Source organism: Cyanistes caeruleus, chromosome 3 (assembly GCF_971803275.1).
Source record: "Cyanistes caeruleus chromosome 3, bCyaCae1.hap1.1, whole genome shotgun sequence".
NCBI classification, from domain to species: domain Eukaryota; kingdom Metazoa; phylum Chordata; class Aves; order Passeriformes; family Paridae; genus Cyanistes; species Cyanistes caeruleus.
In genome coordinates, this window is record NC_141703.1 from 4789696 (window position 1) to 4809149 (window position 19454).

The 19454-nt window shown below is 46.2% G+C and overlaps 1 protein-coding gene across 1 annotated transcript in view; it reads right to left on the reverse strand.

Moving 5' to 3' along the window:
• C2CD2 (C2 calcium dependent domain containing 2) overlaps positions 1–18941 on the reverse strand; it is a 37070-nt gene extending 18129 nt beyond the window's left edge. Inside the window, exons 1-7 of the mRNA XM_086879561.1 lie at positions 18543–18941; positions 16519–16617; positions 7988–8107; positions 7556–7657; positions 4388–4510; positions 3987–4107; positions 678–786 (exon numbers count right to left, since the gene is read on the reverse strand). Coding sequence (XP_086735687.1) covers positions 678–786; positions 3987–4107; positions 4388–4510; positions 7556–7657; positions 7988–8107; positions 16519–16617; positions 18543–18824 — 956 coding nt within the window. The 5' untranslated portion in view covers positions 18825–18941. The remainder of the gene's footprint in view (positions 1–677; positions 787–3986; positions 4108–4387; positions 4511–7555; positions 7658–7987; positions 8108–16518; positions 16618–18542) is intronic.
• Positions 18942–19454: the final 513 nt, after the last annotated feature.

The window sequence follows — 19454 nt, forward strand, 5'->3', positions numbered from 1 at the left end:
TTCTAATACTTCAGAAAACAAAGTTTATCAGTGACTCTCCCCTTTCCTAAACTCATGCACCTCAGAAGCCATTTTTGCTCTGCTGTTAGAAAATGAAAATAAAAAGAGTTTTAGAATTGCTCACTTTTAACCTTATTTACAGCAGTTGGGTGAATCACAGAATACTGTGTAGGCTGCCTGAAAGTCCCTCTTTTTGTTCTACAGGAGAAAGAAAAGTCTACTAAAGTTTTACACTGTCTTTTTAGTCATGGCCACCATTCTTTTAGATGGTCAATTGTTTTTGCACATTTGCTTTTCCCACTCAGGGGAGGGAATGGAGAGACATTAGATTCCCTTAAATACAGTTTTCACAGTAAAATGACTTCAAAACCTTGCTAACACTTCTTTTCTGGCATTGTAGGAAAGCATGAGGTGATTTATTATGCCTATCACTGCTGTCACCTACTAGAATCACATAACTACCATGGAACACCTCGAGACCTGTATTTCATATCCTTGCAGAGGATAATTAGATATCCTGCCATCCCTACCAGCTCCAGATTTCTCTGAGGCCACACAGAGAAAAGCCAAGAATGGAATTATTTCAAAATGCCATTCTTCTCTCACACAGTTCAAGAAAAAAAAAGAAAAAAAAGGTGCTTTAGTGTTAAAGTATTCTCAGTAGGTAAGTTACTTACAAGATAAACTCTTCCTTCCAAAAGGGATGTGCAGCATTTTTGGCTACAGAGCTGGAAAACTTCTGCATAGGGTCATTCAACTGAACTATACACACAAGGTCTGTGCTGCCTGTAAGGGCAAGAAAAATCAGCAGCCAGTTATTAATACTCTGTCACCAAGAGGCCACTTACTGAAAAGAAACCCCTTTCCTTGCACACTGCACTTGTGAGCTGACTTTTGCAGACACTTCCTCACCCTCCCACAGAATAAATGCCTTCCCTTGGTTTGTGCATTCATGGCAAAGGTCACTGTTGCATCACTGCTGTCGTATGAACTACCCTACACAGTGTGAAACATGACAGCCCAATTTAAACCTTGCCATGAAGCAACAAAGTGCAGGCATTAAACACTCCAAAATGATAGGGAGATTAAAAAAGAAAAAAAAAAAAAAAGTGAGAAGGTGATGTTGTGGGTGTGAAGCAGGAGGGACTAAAGTTCCTTTCATCTGCCTAAAAAAACCCGAAGTTTTCTAAGTTCCTCCTGGCCACAGTCACAGTGGTTTATTTGGACATGAAAATAACTTTTTCTGCTGGCAAGTGACTGATGACAGCAGTGCTAATTCACAATGGCTTGTGCACTGTGGTTTCTAACAAGTTTTAAAGCGCTGCTGCAGACTTATCTCTGCCTTGATCTCGGAATTTGATAGTGTTGCAAATTGGCATATTAAGAGTAGTTACACTGCTGCTCCATGGGGAAATCGTTTGCCAGATGTGTTCCTCTTAAAACAGTTTCTTTAATATGGCTTTCACAGCATCAGAAATAATTTAAACCCAGACTTCCAACACATCAAGGAAAGCAACAAAAAGCTCAGTACTGACTGTGTGCAAAGCAAACAAAGGATGTTTCCCCCAGCTCTCCAGAAGAATCTGGGTTTGTATTTGCTATGAGCAGCTCTCAGTTGTTCTCTGGGGATGCTCTGGGGCCCTGGATCAGCCTGGGCCTGGCAAGGTGATTAGAGGAGGCAAGCACTGTGTACACACAGCTTATTTGGGATCCAAGCTGAGCCCAGAGTAAGTAGCTGAGCTGCTTTCAAGGGGCTGAGCCTGAGCTGACAGACCTGGGCTGGCTTCTGCTCACCCTGAGCCTGGTCCTGCTGCCACCTCCCCAGCCCAGGGCAGGGACCCTGCACAGCCTGGAGCCACACCTGAGCCACAAACCAACTGTACCCAACAGGGCATTGCAGCTTTCCTCTCCTGGACACCCTGCTCTCAACAATTAACTACTTTTTCCTTACCAGCAGAAATCACTTTTGCCCTAAATAATTCCCTGCAGAGCATGTGTACAAAATCTAGGGTGATCTTTGTTTACACACACAAACTAAGGAGATAAAAACAGGCACAGCCCATAAGCAGAGAGCAGTTCTGCTCCTGGATATTCACCAGTAAGATATCTACAGCTCCTATAAACCCTGTCAGCATCCATCAATCATCCACGGTTTCATCAGCACAGACAAGCTGCCCCTCCCCAGGCCCCTGTGTACCTGTGCAGGTTAGCCTGAAATACTGCACAGTCCCATGGAGCATGAGTTCCAACAGGATATTTCATTATTGCAAGGGAAGGCCAGGAAAAGGGAAGGGAATATTAATTAAAAGTCAGCAAGTTATGTCCAGAAGCCAGAACCTTTCCAGCTGTGCGGGATTCCCACGGGATTTCAAGTGTAACAGTTAAACCCCATTATGAAGCTTTATTTCTCATACTCAGTTCCAAATATTTACACTCCAGGAGCTGCTGGGGAACCAGCAAAATTCCCTCCATCTCCTGCTAGAATAGCAAATGGGGATTTTGCCTCCCAAACTCTGTGTTCCCAGAGCAGAGCACATGAATTGTCTCTTTTCCCTCTCATTTTCAGGGAAGGTGCAGTGATTCTCAGAAGGTGACTCTTCTGTTCTGTGCACTGTATGCACACAAAGGTATCTCATCTCATCAATTTTAAAGTGAGGCAAAATGACCCAATCTTTTAAGAAGTTTGGTTTGCACTACAAAATTGTAGAGCAATAACAAATCACAGAATGGTTTGAGTTGGAAGGGACCTTAAAGATAATTTCATTCCAAACCCCCTGCCATGGGCTGGGACACTTTCCACTACACTGAGTTGTAGTTGCCAGCATAGTTTTATTGATAAAAGACATTTCACAGCCAAGAGTTCCAGAATGGATTTAAAATTTTTTTTTGTTTTGTTTTTTGTTTTTTACAAAAAGCTCTGCAGAGATTTTTAGGGGGATCACTTCCAACCAGGATGAGCAAAGCAGCATTATGCAAGACTCTAGGGCAGAAACCTATTACCTCTAACTGAAAAAAGGAGAACAGCAAGTAGGATATATTTATCTAAAACTACTACTGCCTTGCCCAATTTAGCAGCCACAAGCTTCCATTAAAAACACCGTTATGGAATTGTTTAGTGGCCATAAATAACAGAGCCTCCAATCTGTATTTCTGCTGACAGAATCTGAGCTGTGCCTGCACTTGGAGAAGTCTGAGTACTTGCAAGACAGGCCTGGTGCTGCTTTCCAAACCCAACACTAACTTCACTAGGCTGTGACCTCTTTTTTGGCTTCATTCTCCACTTGCAAGAGGCACCATGAAGTAACTTCATCAGGGGAAAATGACCTTGACAACAAAAAAAAAAAGCCACCTTTCAGTAGTTTCTAATACAGGAGGACAGTTTGAGATACATCTGCAAATCTCTCAAAAGTAAAGAAAAAGAAGGGAATGTTGAATCAAGCCAATGTCATTGCCAGCAGTTAATGGAGAGCTGGATTTGAGCCCCTCATCTTGGGTACAGCCAAAGTGAGAACTTTTAGAAATTAAAACTAAAAGCCATAAAATAATCAGCCAGCTTTATACGTGTGGTCATTTCAATCTGTCTTCAGCAATGATGGATTTCTCTACAAGAAGAACAAGATGTTTAAATACTCAAATAAACTAAAAGATACATTAAATCAACAACTGGTACAGGGTGCCCAGAGCAGCTGTGGTTGCCCCATCCCTGGAAGTGTTCAGGGCCAGGCTGGATGGGGCTTGGAGCAGCCTGGGACAGTGGAAGGTGTCCCTGCCCATGGCAGGGGGTGGAATGGGATGAGCTTTAAGGTCCCTTCCAACCCAAACCATTCTGGGGTTCTCTGAAGCCTGTTTCTCAGAATACAGCAATTTCTTAAACCTTCTTTTGAGAGTAGGCTGTAACCCAGAACTCCCACGTTATCTCACCTGAAAGGAAAGTTAAAAACCCCAATGCCAGGGCTGCCTGACACAGAACAGCCGGGCTGCGTTACCTGCAGCACGGAGATCGCTCAGCTTCGCCGCGATGTTCCTCACCAGCAGCTTGAGCTCATGAGCCCTTGGAGGTTTGGGAGGACTCGTGCCCTGAGGGAGAAGGCTCGTGCTCTGTACATTCTGCAAAAGGCAAGCAGGACAAGGGGCACTGTGCAGGTGCCAGCACCAAGCCCTTGTGTCACACTGGCTCAGGGGAGCAGGGGTGAGCTGGGCTGTGACACCCACACTGCAGGTGTGACCACAGAGCCTCCACTGCCACGGGCTGTGCTGCTCCAAACGTGTGTCCCAGCTGGCTCTTGTCACTGAACACTGTTAAACTCACTTCTGAGTCATGAGTATATAATAAAAGCACTAAGCAGAAGGACACTTCTCATAAGATTTTGGAAGGAATGAGGCTTACCTGAACCTCCTTTGTATCTGCAGGCCTCACACTCAACACGACAGATGGAGAAGCTGAGCTGAAGAGGTTCTTCAAGACATCTCTGAGCGTTTCAGATATTGCACATGTCCCTGCTGTCTGCTCCTGTGAGGAAACAAACAATCAGGCTTCCCAAAACTCAGAAACTGAGGCAAAAATTGATTAGGTATATATCTAAACCACCAAAGCTTTGTTCAGAGAGAGACACACAGTGTCTGTTGCTAACAACAGAATTTAACAACAGATCATGCAAAGAATTACTTCAATTTCTCCGTTATGCATTAAAGGAAAGCTAGAATTAAACACTGAAAAACTCATGCTATTCTGAGAGTTAGGAAGGCACAGCTGTTATCAACAAAACCAGAAGTTTCTGTAACAGTTTTTTATCTTATAATGGTGTTTTAAAGATTCTGCACTGCTCTGTACTCCCCTGAAAGAGCAGATCAGGACATCAGATAAGCAGATCGGCACCGTTCTACCGATTTAATGGGAGTTATGCCAGTTTGCAACAGCTGAGAAGAAACTAATCCTGTGCTGCACTGAAAAAAAAATATTACAGCATCTCCTGGAGGTCTTCAACCTTGCTGAAAAGTGCAGTGTATGGACAGAGTCATGCTGCTTTGGGGCACTGAGCTGTAGTTTGCCCATAAGAAATGTCACGGCCATCTGTGCTCAGCACCACAGCCTCTGAGGGGTCAGAACACACCAAGATTCTGTGTGCACACATGTGGCTTCACATGGTTCATTCTAAGGTGTATGAAGAGAATGAACTGGCCCTGCCCTCCCTGTGCTCCTGGAGGATGCCTGCTTCTCACAGAATGCTCCTCAGGAATTCTCTTCTGCTCAGTTACCTACAGGGCACAGGTTTTTAAATCAAGCTGTCCCAGAAAGGGCAGATTGAAACGCAACAGCTCTGAAATCTCACTGAGGTTTCTTTTCTAGAGGAAAGACTGAAGTAGGAGACAAAGATCTGACCTAAGAGCAGAGGACCCATCCATCTTTTCTCATCTGATACCACACTGAGGCTTCACTGATGTGCACTTTACACAACAGGTCAAACAGATCAGCAGTAACAGCCCTTTCCCAGCTACCCACGTGTTACAAAAACATTTAGGGTGCTTCACAAAAAATCCCAGGAATGCTGTGTGCAGAAATCCTGCTTTACTGCCTTCTTACCTAACTGGCCTTTGATGACATGCTCAAAACATACAACAGCATTGGCCAGTCCCACAAAAATCTGCTGCATTTACACCATGTGCCCTCAAATAACCACCAAGGAAACAAATACTCATTTCCTTTAATAAAGATCACAGTAAATTAGGCTTTTTAAAGCCTCAATAACAGCAATTCCATTACTTAAGTTACTTAAATAAGCAGGTAAATTGTGGTTAGTCTTCATTGTTTTGGAGTTAATTTCCCTCCCCTGCTCTTACCTAAATTGTAAAATCCCAGTTGCCTCTCTTGCTTTGCCATCAGCCTGATGTGACATCTGTTATTTAACAGTAACAACAGCAACCTCAGTCACTTCTGTTCATTGCTATTTGCTGTTGTTTCCATAGTTATTTGGAAAGGAGATTGATTAAAGAGCCTCCTGCCAGCTCTGCCTCATTTTTAGCCACCCTTTTTTTGGAAAGTAACTCTCCACCGCAGCTCCCTCGACAAGACCAGCCATAATGGCTTAACTGCCTCCCCAAAATGATAAAGACAACAGGTTTCACTCTGGGCTTCACTCGGGCTAGGGGCGTACACCACAGCCAGCCTGGGGCACATCAGCACATGAAGTCACCTTGTGTAAATCCAAACCCAGCCAGGTTGCCCAACACAACTCAGGTTCACCCAGCCATTAGCAAGAGAAAATGGGTTATTATCCCCAGCTTGTGTGATGTCAAAACCACCCTGGAGATAATCACAAGTAATTAAAGGTATTTATTTGTACACACAGTATTGCTTCTGAAAGAGGGGGAAAAAACAAGACACAAAAGCTGACATTGAGGTTTAGGAGCTGAAGCAATTTCTAAGGTGTAGCTCACAGGTTTTAGCCCTCTGTTTATTGCCTCTCCTCTTCCATAAGTGTTAACACAAACTTCAAAGTGAAAATAAAGCCTGCTAAGGAATAAAGACCTTGACAGGCTCATTCTAAAAATGCAGGCAAAGCAGAACAGGTGCAACTCTGCAAAGCTGGACTTGGGCACCTGTCAAAAAGCTGAGAAGTCCAGTTTTTTATCCAAATTGTGAAGTCCTGTGACTACACCAGAGTCATCTGTGTTTGTCAGGAAATATTTAATACTTAATGACTGTTCAAATGTGGATAATCAACATGCCACCCTGGCATATGAAGGTCATTTACATGCTACGTGTGCATAGTAAAACCTACATTAAAACACACTTCAAAAGCCTTGTCTGTCTTTAGTTATGAGTTTCACATTTTCATGGACAAAAGCTGTGATGACAAATTATTATAATTGTAGCTCTCTCAGTAGAGGTCTTTAGAAGCAGCTCTACAATAAACTTATTTTTTAATGAGGCCTTCAGTCAAGAAAACAACTTCACAAAACATAAACAAACCTTCCCCCACAGTTCTCAGTAATAGTTAAATCACCACATTTGTGCCAAAAATAAAAAAATTGTGAAGGGTCAAATGCAGAAAAGAATCCCAGTCCAGATTAAACACTTGCAGGGGATGTCCCAATGAATCAGTGCTCATATACAAAGATCAGGTGTAATTCCAAAAGCATCAAAATAATTTTAGATAATCCATCATCTCCTTAAATAACTGTATTTTCCCAGACACTTCTAATCTATTGTTGACAGATTTGAAAACTGATTTAAGTTAGGGAAGGAACAATGTTTTAATTGCTTTGATGGAAATACCATTACAACTGAGCTGTCTTTTATTATTTTAGAACTGTTCTGAGAGAAGATATTTAGGAACAGATTTTTCACACCTTGAATTTGGATGAAGGATGTCTGCAAAGTCATTTGTCTGTCAAATACAGACTTGTTTCAGTAATCTTGAGAGGTGTTGCTGGGTTTCAGAGATGTAGGGGTTTGATAGATGATCCATGGCAGATGCTTTCCACCACATTTTGGACCAAGGGGATGGAGACCCATCTGCTCTACCATTGCAACAAATAAAATTTACTGACTGACCTCCTGCACTGCTGGCTGGATTTCAAAGTTGATTTCATTGGTGTTAATGAGGAACCACTCAACTTTGACATCTTCTCCTTTGTCTTTTACATAGAGCTGAAGCTGCGGACAGGAAAAAGAGTTATTGTAGAGTGTTGTGGTATCCTGTAAGGAAATTGTAGGTCAATCTGCACTCTAAGGCTCAGCACAGGAAGAATGACACCAGTTTCTCAGTAGGTAACTCCAAAGTGACACTCTAAGGAGGCAGAAGTTGCTGAAGCTTTGAGAGTACATGCCAGTTAAAAAAGGGAATTGTTCTAGATAGCCAAGTAGACTACCCAACATGTTATTTATCCACAGTCTCCTGAAGAGGCAGCCTAATTCCTGTATTTACCACTTGCCCCAGAGGGGAAACAAAAGGAAGGGAAGAGAGAACAACACTTAAGACTTTACCTGCAAGTGGACTGGGGACAGCTTCACAAAATACGACTGAGCTTCGGCAGCCGCAGGTGGAGAGGCTGAGACAGCAACCAGGAATTTAACAGAATCTCCCACAACGTTGCAAGAGACCACCTGGAGAAAGGAAAGGGACAAGGGGAAACAAAGGGAAAAACAAATTAGTCTTCAGAAGGTCTGGTGAAGGCAAGAAAGAAAATAAGAATTAATTTAAGCTAGCAGAATTATTAGCAGGTGGGAAATTTCCAAGCAATTTCATTCATGTTCCCACCTCCTTCTGCACCTTCTAAAAGCACATAGTTCAAGTGTTCAAATCTGTACATGAAATTTAATACCTGCAGATTATGGCATTTCCATAAATAAAACTTTCTTTTGTATTGTTACCTAATTCAGTAGTAACTCCTTGCCTGACAAGGGCTCCTTTCCATTTCACAGATCTATGTATTAAAAGCTCCAAGAGCACAAAGATGTTTGTTCTTCTTCCTCTTCTGCTCTGAGCTAAGTAGCCTCCAACAGGACAGCTGATTTACCACACAATCTTCAGGTTAGTGGCATCCTACAAATGGGAAACTCTGCTACAGCAGAGGATTCTGAGTAATTCCAGTTCTCAGTGGGATAAGAAGGAGCAGGAGCCTTTAAGAATTTATTCAAGCCTTTGACCAAACCAAGAAAGGCCCTGAAATGTGGTGACAAAGCTAAATGTCTGGGAAAAGTCTGAGTGCCACTTGACTGCAATACACTTTTACAAGCAGTAATTTAACTTGTTATCATACTGAGTTTGTAAGCAGCAGACACTTTTTGCTCCCTCCCCTCTGCAAACTGACTGAGCTGCCACACAAAATTCCTGGAGTGTGCAGAAATTCCTGGAGGGTTCCTGGCAGCACAGGAAAGCCCATGGGGTGGAAGTCAGAAATTATTCATCACCCCACAGAGGCATGTTTGTTTTGCAAACAGATGTGCTGGTGGAGGAGGGCTGCTTGTCACCATCCCTCTGTGGTTTCTGGGCCCTCCTTACCCTGACTCAGGCAGAGGGAACCAGGTCAATGCAATGCACAGACAAATAATTCCCTGCAAGGTTTGTCTGACATAAACTCTGCATGGTGCTATTAAATTGTGTTTGTGCACTTACTGCTCCGCTTGTGGGCACTGGAATTGAAGCTGAAAGCTTTGAAAGGAATCATGTAACTCCTGAAAGATCCTTATCAGTCTCTCCTTAAATACATTTCATCTCTCTGGGCTCTCTGGGGTACATTTTAAGGATGGCCAGGGTTTTATCAAGGGCCTGAGTACATCAAGGTGGAGACCTAATTACAAAGGAGCAGGGAGTGGGGAGCTGGATATGACAAATAAAAATCCCAACCACACCCACAAGCAATAAGATTTGCCTTTTCAGGTTGTCTTTGCAAATTATAGTTTAGAAGTGGACAAATGAGTTTTCCTCACCTCTCCCCTTTCCCAAAGTCCAGATTCCTTCAGAAGTGATTTCTGACCTTAATCCCACACAAACAACACCAACACCAAGTATTATGGTAAAATATAAAGGATTTTTTATAGCTAACAAGAAGAAAGAGTCCAGCTGCTTCCAGCTTCTTATTTTACTTGTAGCTGGGATGAAACACAGAATCAATCCTTTCATTCAAAGTAATGGATTGACACAGATTCTTTAAAGACTTGGAAAAGGAAAAGGTTCTTCCCTCTTTTCTGAGAGAAGAGGAGGTAAAAGGACAGGAGTGATGCAACAACTGCCAACACTTCCATATCCTAAATGCAGTGTTTTATCATCCATACATATTTTTTCCACACATCCATAGGAAGTTCAGTGCATTCAGAACAAGTTAGACTTGCTGTACATGCAAGGCAGAGCCATTCATCTGGAATTTCTGGATGTCCAAGAGCCAAGGTTGCCAAGTATGTGGTTGATTAATGTTTTTAAAAGAAATAAAAGTGTGACCAGAGAGTTGGTAGATGAGTTCATGTGCCACTTGTTTCTTAATCATGTTTAATTCCAAGTAAAGGATGGAATCAGACACTGCAAGTGGCGGAACTTTCATTTTTCTTTCTGCATTTTGTCAAGAGATGCTAAATCAGTTTTTATATATATCTATATATATATATTTTACCTTTCATTTCAAAGGCCAGTGGAGTTTGGACTTTTAGACTCCTTGATTAATTTATTTTTTGCCAATGATATGTACTAATCCCTACTCCCCTTCTGTCCTCACTTTTACTAAAAAAACCCTGTGGTATTCACATACAGCCTGCCAATTTTTAATCCAATCATCAAAAGGAGTGATTCTATGTTTGCAAATGGAAAATAATATGTATTTATGTCAGGTGAATCCCTTTGTTCTGGGAGAAGGATGGATGATGGAGTCAGAATACCAAGAAAAGCAGAATTTTGGGCTAGAATTTGAAGAGAAAGCAGCTTTGTTTTCATCTATGATGCTGCCACAAATAGTGAAAAGGTGATTAAAGAGACTGCAACTGCTGCTTCCCTTGCTGAGTGACATTCCTTTAGAAGTGTAGCAGGTGATTCTGATAGACCCAAGCAGAAATATGTAGGCCATTTCCCCCATGGCAGGCACACAAAGAAAAACACTGCAGCTTCCCATGCTCCGCTCCTTTTCCCCCTGCCTCATTCCAACCTGCTTCCTCAAATTCATTTTCTCTGCACAGACAAAGAGCTGGAGAAGGGAGGACCAGGCAAAGCACCCCTTGCTGGCTGGCAGGGGGAGGAAGAGGAAGGATGGGTGTCCACAAGAAAACAGAGGAACCTGGGCTGATAGGAATAGAGTTCTCCTTCAATCTCATTTATATTCCTCATTCTCTCGCCCACTGACTTTACCAGAGACATCCCCAGGTATCAACCCTCTGTTTTAGAGTCTAGAAAACCTGTCACTTTTATAACAAACTGATTTTTAAAAACCAAGCCTTGCACAGCAGCTGGGACCAGCTGATTCTGAACTCCCAGAGGGGTCACCCTCAGCTCCCTCCTGTGATCCTACCTCTGGACAGGACACATCTCCAAAATTAGCAGAAATAGGGTGAAGTAGCAGCACAAAGAAACCAAGTCCAAGGTATTTCCTCCCTCCAGCACCTCCCTTGGCACAAGCACCCCTCTCTCCATGGGCTTTGGGGATCTCCCATGGAAGGAGTTCCCAATCCTTCCTCAGGTTCCTTTGTGTCCCCATTCCTCCTCACTCCTCTGCCATCCCTCCCCACACACAGCTGGTATTTAATCACCCCATTGCCAGGGTTATTCCTGCTCTTTCCAGCCTCTGCTCTTCATCCCTGACCCGACTTCCTTGTGATGGGATGAGCTGCAGTGGCCAAAACTCCCAGACCTGGCTGGGCTCAGCTCCCCAGTGCAAAACGCTGGTGCCCAGCTCCACTGAGCCACAGATGCTGTGACACAACTTGCTCACACGTACCTAAATCTCTGAGTACAATGATCCTAAAAACAATTCTCTTCCAGATAAACAACCACAGGAACAAAGGAGACAGAAAAAGCACTGTGGTTTGAGCAAGACTATTTTTCTGAGAAAGTCAAGTGTCCATACTTGTGTACTCACAGCTATTAAAACCCTTTTTCCCTCCCCATCTATATCCAGGCTTTTTCCCTTTGCAGTTCCTCCAGACAGGCTTCAAAATTTCAGATTTTTTCTTCCTTAAGTAGCAGCAGAAGCTGCTTCATCTCAAGAAGCACCTTGGTGCCCCTGCTCCTCACACATGGTGTCCTCTTGCCTTGAGGTTTCACTTTTGGCACTGGCACCCCATTAATTTGTGCACTACATATTCTCTTTTCTTTACTCTTCCCTCCCCAAGTGCAGCAGCAGCAGGTTCCTTCTCTGAGAAGAGCTGTGACTTCAGGGGGAAGTTCTGACAGCCCTGATGGGGAACATTTCCCTCACCTTCCCCAGGCCCTGACCACACCACACGTGTTTGTAAAACCCCCAGCAGTATGGGCCCTGATTGCCTTTTTTGTTTGTTTTCTAGAAGGAAATTTGTTTTACTGCACTTGGTATTTACTTCCAGAAAGAGAAGGTTACTTGAGGTTACTCAGTAGTATGTAAGTAATACAAATATTTAACATTTTCACAAGAAAAACAGAATTAACTATGAGGCAGCCCCACAGTGAAAGTTGCCTTGATCTCACTGTAAGATTTAGGACCTCACCATTTCCCATATGTCTCACAGCGTACTGCAGTGAAAAGGCTCTTTTTTTTGGCAAGGAAAACTTATCTTGTCAATGGCCACACAGACAGTTTGTGTGCTTGGCTTAAAACCTCACCACAAGAAAAATTTTCAAGTCAAAAACATGTTCCTTTAGACAGCCATTAGCACTCAGCTGTTCAGAATTAAATGATCTTCTTGGTTACCAGAGCCAATTCCTTCATTTCTTGAGGGGGTTTCTCCACCTTCTTCTGCTCTCCTTCTTTACCTAAACAATTTACCAAGTGACCTGAGCAAATTAAGGGGAGATGACAAATGCAATGTCTAACCCAGGCACAGACAATTGTGGATTTTTAGGAGCCAGTATGAAACTGAATTTGCCTGTAAATCCAGTGAAAACCTCAGACCAGTTTTCCAAATGGTGATAAACACCATGGTGAAGGCAGGGTGAGGGGTGGACTCAGTGCAGGAGAGTTTCCATGTCAGCAACAGAAACAAAGCAGAACTTGATGGAACATCTGAATTTATCCACTCCTTTGAGACCAACACATTCAAATTCAAATAGGTGGAAAAAATGGGGAGTGAGGGAATAAAATGAACAAGCAGGGAGTACAAGGAGACAGGACAGGAAGAATTTTCAATCCACCTAATAGGTTCAAATGAACATCAAACTGTGCAAAGACAGGAAGCAGTGCTTGTATTTCAGAAAGAGGAATATAAACCAATACCAGAACTAGAATTGCTAGTCTGGCCTCACTGTCATGCAAGCCTTTCCAAACCATCTGAGACACAGCACAGCTGAAGACACAGAGACAGAAAACCTGGGGAGAGGTTTGCCAGTTTGTGCTGCGGTAGCTTGGAGAGCAATTCACTCGCACAGCCAGCTCCCATGTCGGGGTGCTAAGGCTTCCCTGGTTCCTGTGCCAAGCTGGCAGACCTGGCACAAGCCTACAGGAGGCCCAGACACATCTGCAGCAGCAGCTGGAAGGAAGACAGACAGTGCCAAACCCAGGATCACCTCCAGGGAGGCAAACAAATCCCCACCCGGATGTGTTCCCCTGACAAGGCACTCAGCTCTGAACAATGTCAGATCATAATGTTGTCTTGTTTCCTTCTGTAGACTCGTTCCACTAACAATTCAGATTGTACTCCATCATTCCCCCGTTCAGGGGGACTGGCATGTTTGAAAGGGAGAGGACAGTACAGCCAGCAGGGAGGTGAAAGCTCTAAAGAGATTACCAAAGATTCTCTCAGGCATCAGACCTATCGCACAATTAAAAATCCAAAATACCTCAGGTGAAACCTGAAAGAAAATGTGATGCTCAGGAAAGCAGGCTGGGAAGCAGCAACCTAAAGGAAGATTAGTTCATCACACAGGAAAGCTGAAAGACCTTGAAATGCAGGAGAGGAATGCAATACAAAATACGGAGTCTGTGTGTGTGTAAGAATTAACAACTACTGCTCACACAAAGGACAGCTTATCACCAGGAGAGCACCACAGGGAGAGAGACCTTGATGCAACAAGGCACTCACAGCATGAAGCAGCCACAGGAGAGGCAGACTGAAGCCCAAAACCCCTCAGGAAAGTACTTCCAGAGACAAAAAGAAGCTGCCTCCTTGCACTGTGAGACCTCACCTGTAGGGCTGTGTGGCCCTTCAGCCATCAAGTTCAAAAACATGGATTTAATTGGAGCTGCTGCTGGGAATGGGTGCATAGGAGAGACTTGGGAGCCAGGACAGCTTTGTAAAAGGAGATTTAAGGAGCAACTTATGTAGGCAAGCTAAACAAAAGCTAGAAGGAAATATAATCCCTTCATAATACATTTACTGACAGCAAGCACCATGGAAGAAGAGTAAACACATTAAGGAGAAGGGATTATATTAGTGCAAAAACTAAGAAAAGCCAAGGAAAAAAAATCTCCCCAGGCCATAATTCCACCTTGACTTGTAAAAAAAACCCAGACATTAAAGCAACAAAGATCTGGGATGGCTTTTGAAGCAAAATGAGGAGTTAAAAGACAACAGGAACTGTGTGTCATGGTCAGGATAGTTCACCCCACCAAAAATAATCAGAAATAAACACATGAATGTAACCAGGAATGGAGCCAGTTAGGCGTGCAGCAGTGACATTAAAGGAATGGCACTCTGAAGGAGTTTTACCCCTTTCCATTTGAGCATGAAATAGAAAAAAAAGGGAGACTTCTGTCACAGCCTGCTCCATCCAAATTCTCTGTGCCAAGTCCCCAGCAAGAGAATCCTCTTTTTTGCTGCCTTTTTTGTTGCTGTTTCTGTTGTCAAGTTCAAGTCCTCTGGAAATAGACTGCACTAATGGAAAGGCTGGCAGAAAAAGCCAAGACTGAGAATATTTCTAGCATTTACTTTATTAAAACAAAACAACCAATACCACATGATGAAAACAGGCCACTTCATTCTATATATTTAGGCTCTGGCCCAAAACTGGAAGGAAGGGAACACATAAATAGGGGCTTTATCAAGGGGCAGTGTGGTGTAGCCTTCAGCCACAGAGCAGCTCTGTTCCTATCACCACAGCTTGGGCCAAGCTGAGAAGCAGCAGCATTCCAGCCGTGTCTGCAGCCCTGCACTGTGCAGCACACACCAATTTCTGTCAGAACTAGGAGTTTGGGAAAGCTGCAGAGAGAGATTTCTATTTCACATGCAAACATTAAGAGTTTGAAGAGAACAAGATAAAGAAAACTCCCCCCAAAAAACCAAACACCCTTGGTATTACCTCAGGAAATGTAAGACACAATTATCATATAGGAGAAATCCTGAAGTGTTTAGAGAAAGGGATGTATTTAAAGAAGAAGGAAAAGTAGCTACCAGACTGCCACTCTAAGGTTATTATAGCCTGTAATTCAAATAAATATTCAGGTTGTACCTTAACTGAAGGAGTAGGAATGATTCAGAGAACTTTTTCCAGCAGCTGTGCACAAGACTATTGAAATGGGTTTTGGCACAGTTCAGAAGGACTCAGTGTATGAAAGCAAACCTGTTTTATTACAACAATTTTTAGAATGTGCTTCTATTGGTCTAAGCTGTTTTGAAACCACGTCAGACTTCTGTCTGCAGTGTAACACCACGATTAAGATGCTGGAATGGCTCAACCCAGCCCTGCCTGTCCCTTCCAGCAACATTTTAGACACTGCACTGCAAGACACCAGCTTTCTGTGCTGTTATTTGTCAGCTTTTACTTGAAGCAGCTCTCCCTTGGGTTCTGGCTTCACATCTGACACAGCACATCCCTCCCAGACCTAGCATTGCCCTCTCCTTACTATTTCCCATCGTGGCATCTTCCAGAGGCACTGGATAACACTTGTGCCAGCCCTACCAAGCCCAGTCTCTCCAGCCTCACTGCTGGGGCAAGGGATCACTGGCACTGCAATAAGTTTTGTATAAGAAGGGGAGAAAATAAGTACACAAACAGCTTTACATGTTAACAATCCCCAGCTGCCACCAGTCAGGGTGTGCCTCTAAGTTGTGTATCAGGCAGATAAGCATGCATAGTTTTCAAAGGAATCATAGGAGAGCTGCTTAGCATCTAAATCAGACGAGCAAAGCAAAATAACAAAGCAAAACTAAAAGAAAAGCATTAGGCTAATTTGATGCCTAATGTAACCAGTAGTTACAGTCACTAGGACAAAAATGCAGGAGCTATCATTGTTAATAAACATATATAGATTTATTTTTTCCCCCTTTTTAATGCATTTTTACTGTTCTGAGAGCCACGTTCTGCCTTATTTTAATTTCACAGGCACTGAACCACCTCCCAGTATTTGCAGTGGGACAGAAGGACAGAAATCACTTGCTCCTCATTGAATACAGGGTCCAGCAGAGTCAAGACTTCACCCTCAGGACTCTGCACCTGTTCCACAGATCCTTACTCAGCTCCCACTTAGGAAGCAAACCTGTCATCAGCCACACAAACAGCAAGAGGCAGGCAAAGATGCTTGCCCACCCCAGGAGAGAAGTTTCTCTCTTCTCAATGAAGTTCCTACTCCACACTTTAGCAAATAGGATGGGGAACCATCATCAGGACTGTGGAGGTGGGGGAAAGGGCTGCTCCATGAGCTCATTGAGGGTGTAGCTATAAACCTGGCATAACCCTGGTTATTGTGCATCTGGTGGAAGCCCTGGAGCACATTCTGCTCACAACATGCAAAAGAAGTGAATCAATGCAGGGAGTTTGCATAGGTTCTTTAGAGAGGCAGCCTCTTACCCACCTCGACAATCACAGGTCAAGGGTACAGATCTATTGACAAATAAAACTTCCACTGACACTAATAAAACATTTCCTGACCCAAAGTACATTGAAAGGCAACAAATCCAAAGTTTACCTTCTCTTCAGCTGACTTTACAACACTGGTAACTTCTTTAATTGCTAGCTCAAGTGGTTCTGCTGGGTCGTCTTCCTCAAACGTGAGCAACTGGGAATCCTAAGAAACAAGAAAAAAAAAGAAGTATTATTAGGTGATGAACCCATCACTTGAAAACAAGGGATAAAAAACGCACTGCCAGTCAAGTTCCTGGAATTGCAAACGTCTGTCAAAACTTCCACGTATTAATTGCATGACACCTCACTCCATAATACAGGGTAGAGCCTGAAAACATATACTTAGGACATAACTATGGACCTAATCATAACCCATCTTTCCCTGTAGTAGAATATCAAGGTACACAGTGCAGAGCCAAGTCCATGAACAGCAACAGGGTTCAGCGAAACTGCTGTTCTTCAGCAAAGATTTATCAGTGCTGTAGTTCGAAAAGGCATGTTTGGTTTGGCCCTCTAATACAGCTGCAGTAGGCTGTGCCAAAACTAAGAAACCCCAAATATCATCTTGCAGAGGTGAGGAAAGAAGCCTTCCCCTGCCCAGCCCTCCTCATCAGTGAAGGCAGACAGTGATGACAGCCACTCAGTCTTCACACAGACAGCAGGGCGAAGGCAGCCTTTGGGCACTGAGGTCATCCCTTCAGAAGCATCAGCACCGCATTCTTCACCTGCTGCCCACACCGAGCACTCAGCCCCGCTTCCCTCATCACCCGGGGTTGTTTTGCACGCAGGAATTTCATTAGCTTCATGCTGCTGACGCTGTTTTGGGATCCTGACAGCGGGAGCAACGCCACGCTGCAGTTCCAGGCGCTGAACAACTGGCTGCAGCTGCTCACCTGGGCAGGGAGGGTGTCGTGTCCCCTCTGCTTGGGGACAGGAGCTGCCACTTGTGTCTGGTCACTCTCAGCTCCCAGCACCTGTGCTCAAGCTGTCTGCACCCTTCTTTCCCACAAGTGCAGGGCAAACCAAGCTCCATTTCTTAGCACAACCCACTCTTTTCTCAACCACACCGTGAAATTTGAAAGGGCAGACGAAATCTTTTATTTTTGCTGCCCAACTTATAATATTTGGGAAGTGCTCATTTTTATTTCTTATCTTTCACACGCACATGTTGCCCCACTCCTCCTTCTTCCCCAGCCTGCTCCCTGACACGTAGGGAAGAACCTCTTTGGTCTAAGACGCACGCAAATTCAGAGACCTGAGGACATGCCACTTCCTAGAGTTTATCCTCAGCATTTTGCACTGACACGACAAGGGTTCAGTCCTCAGGACAAGGAAATCAGCTTGCCACAGGCTCACCTAACCTCCTCACCTCACCGGGCATACCATTACACCCCAGAGCCAGGATGCCACACTGCGCCTTTTTCAGGAAGGGCAGGTTGGGATGGACAGAAATAGCAGGTTTTGTGCATCCTCCCTGAGCCGGGTTACGGGCGAGCTGACCAAACCCGAGCATGCCATGCACCATGCAGCGGGCTCCAGAGTACAGCACACACACGCGGGCTCGCCGGGGCCTGAGGCGTGACGGGGGAAGCCCAGCTCTGGGAATTATTTGCCGAAGGACGGGCCGCAGGCCCAGGCCAGGAAGTTTCCATTGTTTCCTCGTCCCTGCGCCCGGACAATGTTATCGGCGGAGCGAACCCCTGCCAGGGGCTGAGGGGGTCGGCGCTTTCCTTCCTCCCCATCCTTCCCCGCTCCCTCTCCGCGCCTCTGGCCAGCTCCCTCCCGCGATCCCAGCCAAGCAGCCGCCGAACACGCGCGTGTAAATATCCAAACACACGCACGGAGGCTCAGGAACACACCCGCTACATCCCTGCAGCAAGTCCCGGCGTCCCCACAGCCGCTCCTCGCAGCGGGAAGCGCCCGGAGCCGCGTCCCGGCGCGATGCCCCACGGCCGGGAGGCGCCGGCCCCATCCCGGCGGGCGCGGGGGAGCCGCGGCCGGGCATCCCCCGTCCCTTCCGTCCCTTCCGTCCCTTCCGTCCCTTCCGTCCCTCCGCCGCCCACCCACCACCTGCATCCCGGCACTCACCGCCCGCTCCGCCGCCTCGGCTCGGAGCGCCGCCACCCAGGCCCGCCGCCACTGCCGCCTCCAGCTGCCCCGCGACAGCGCCCAGGCCAGCACCGAGCCGCCCTCCTCCAGCAGCTCGTCCCGCCGCACCGGGGCAGCGGCGGCCGGCGCCGGGCGGCCCCTCCGCAGCGCCAGCAGCGCGTACTGCACCAGGTACACGGCCAGCGTGGCCACCGCCGCCACGAAGAGGGCGACCAGCGCGCCCCAGCGCAGCTCGGCCAGCCCGCCCGGCAGCCACGCCATGGCTGACCATAATGGGGCCGCGACTCCGGAGCCCTCCAAGGCGCGCCCGGCGGAGCGGCGGCCGCAGCCCCGCGCAGCGCTCGCTCGGCCCGCGGCGCCGGCGCAGGGACCGCCGCTGCCCTGGGACGCGCCGCGCTGCCCCGCCCGCCCGCGGCGCAGTCCCCGCCCCGGGGCGGTGGAGAGGGGCCCGGCCACGGGCACGGCCCCGGCTCTGGCTCCCGGCCAGCGCTGCCGGCGCGGGGGCGGTGGCCGGGCGACAAACGGGGCTGGCGGCGCTGCTCGGCCCGCCGTGTCCTGCAGCGTGGCGGTGATGGGCGCCTGCTGGCCCGGGGGCAGGAGAGGGTACACGGGCTTGGGGTGGGCACCCGGTGCCCTCGGGCGTAAGAGGGGCTTGGGATGAGCATCTGGTGCTCTTGAGGATAGGACAAGCTCGTGATGTGCTCCTGGTAGGTAAAGGGGATAGATAGGCTCGGGATAGGCACCTGGTACCCTGGGATAAGAGGGCACAGGGTGAGCTCAGGGTGCCCCCGAAGGTAGAGGAGTTCAGGGTGAGCGCCCGGTGCCCCGGGGTAAAAGGACTCGGGACGGGCTCCTGGTGCCCGGGGACAGAGGGCTTGGAGTGGGTGTCCG